Source organism: Egretta garzetta, unplaced genomic scaffold, assembly GCF_000687185.1.
Source record: "Egretta garzetta isolate BGI_Z169 unplaced genomic scaffold, ASM68718v1 scaffold219, whole genome shotgun sequence".
Classification (NCBI taxonomy): domain Eukaryota; kingdom Metazoa; phylum Chordata; class Aves; order Pelecaniformes; family Ardeidae; genus Egretta; species Egretta garzetta.
In genome coordinates, this window is record NW_009260671.1 from 661,221 (window position 1) to 662,596 (window position 1,376).

Below are 1,376 nucleotides of genomic sequence, written 5' to 3' on the forward strand. Positions count from 1 at the left end.
GGCTGTGGGGAAGGGCAGAGGGCTGAGCCTCATCCTGCTGGCTGTGGGTGTCCCCACAGCACCCCCCATCCCAATCCAAGGAGCCCTGCAGTGTCAGAAGAGGACACTCACCCACTTTGCCCACAGTGTGGGTCTTGCCCAACCCGCTGGTCTGGTTGGGGAGAGTCCATTTTTGGAAGAGCTGCCTGAAGACGGTTGACTCGGACCCATCATTCTCCGTCTCCACGCTGGTGGTGGCTGGGTAGTTCTTGGCTTTGATGAAGCCCTGGGGGAATTCAGACCCAGAGCATGGGCATAGGGTGCCTGGCACTCCGGGGAGCAGCCAGGCTGTCCCAGAACTGACCCCTAACCCAGCACCCACCAGTGCCCTGTTCATCGCCTCTTGCTTCTCTTCCTTGGTGGCTTTCTTGCCTTTCCACACGAAGATCTTGAGACCTCCTTGATCAAGGATGTAGCAGTCCTTGGAGGGGTGACAGCAGCAGAAATTAGGACTTTGGGCAGCTTTAACCCTTCAAAAGCCGATTTGTTGGGCCCACCAAATTGGCTTTTGAAGGGTTAAAGCTGCCAAGGAAATTGGGCACCCCCAAGCATCCCATGGGTGACACACCTCATGCAGGAGCATATCTTGAGTCAGGGGTCGAATCCCCACCTCCTGTAGAACCAGGTTCCCGCTGGCATTGGAGATGCTGGCAGAGGAAAAGAGAGAAGGAAGGGTTAGAAATAGGGCTGGAAAAACCCTCTCCCCATTCCCACCTCGGGGTGGCAGGGCTGGGTGAGGCTGTCCCCTCCCCATCCCCTTTCCCACCCTGACCATGACAGAGGTGGCACCCAGGGACTCTCTTGCCCTGCCATGGTGGCAACCATGCAGCACACTCATGGCCATGAGGAGGGACAAAGGTGTGTCAGATGTGATGGGGCCGCCCAGGGACATTGCTACTGTATCCAAAGGTCACACTTGCATTAGCATCTCTCCATTGGGTACCAACCCTGTTGGCACCAGGAACTCTCCTTGCTCCAATGTCATCCAAAGGACCTGTCCCCACCCCCACAGTGGCCTTGATCCCTCTTGGTGGCTGTCCATGGGGATGGGAGTTGTAGGACAGTAGAGATGGGTGCTGGGTTCCTCTGGCACCCTGCGAGATGCCCCTGTGGGCAACCCACCCCTGGCAACTCACTGGTAGAGCTTGAGGGAAGACTTGAGCTTCTGGTCCACTTCAGTATCAGGTGTGGCTGCCTTGATGTCCCTCTTCTCACCCAGCAAGTGCGTGAGGACCTGCATGAGCTCCGGCGAGGCGCCCTCGTCCTCGCCATCCACTATGCTCACCTTGGCACGGCCCCCGCGCTCCCGGTCCCGGATGTCCTTGGGCCGGGCCATC

General features: G+C 58.4%; 1 protein-coding gene across 1 annotated transcript in view; it reads right to left on the reverse strand.

Annotated features, from left to right (window-relative positions):
• The window catches only part of VIL1 (villin 1), a gene marked incomplete at its 5' end in the record, with an annotated part of 7,623 nt that overhangs the window by 2,991 nt on the left and 3,256 nt on the right, over nucleotides 1–1,376 (reverse strand). The window contains 4 exons of the mRNA XM_009645717.1: nucleotides 112–265; nucleotides 362–460; nucleotides 608–686; nucleotides 1,176–1,360. Coding sequence (XP_009644012.1) covers nucleotides 112–265; nucleotides 362–460; nucleotides 608–686; nucleotides 1,176–1,360 — 517 coding nt within the window. The remainder of the gene's footprint in view (nucleotides 1–111; nucleotides 266–361; nucleotides 461–607; nucleotides 687–1,175; nucleotides 1,361–1,376) is intronic.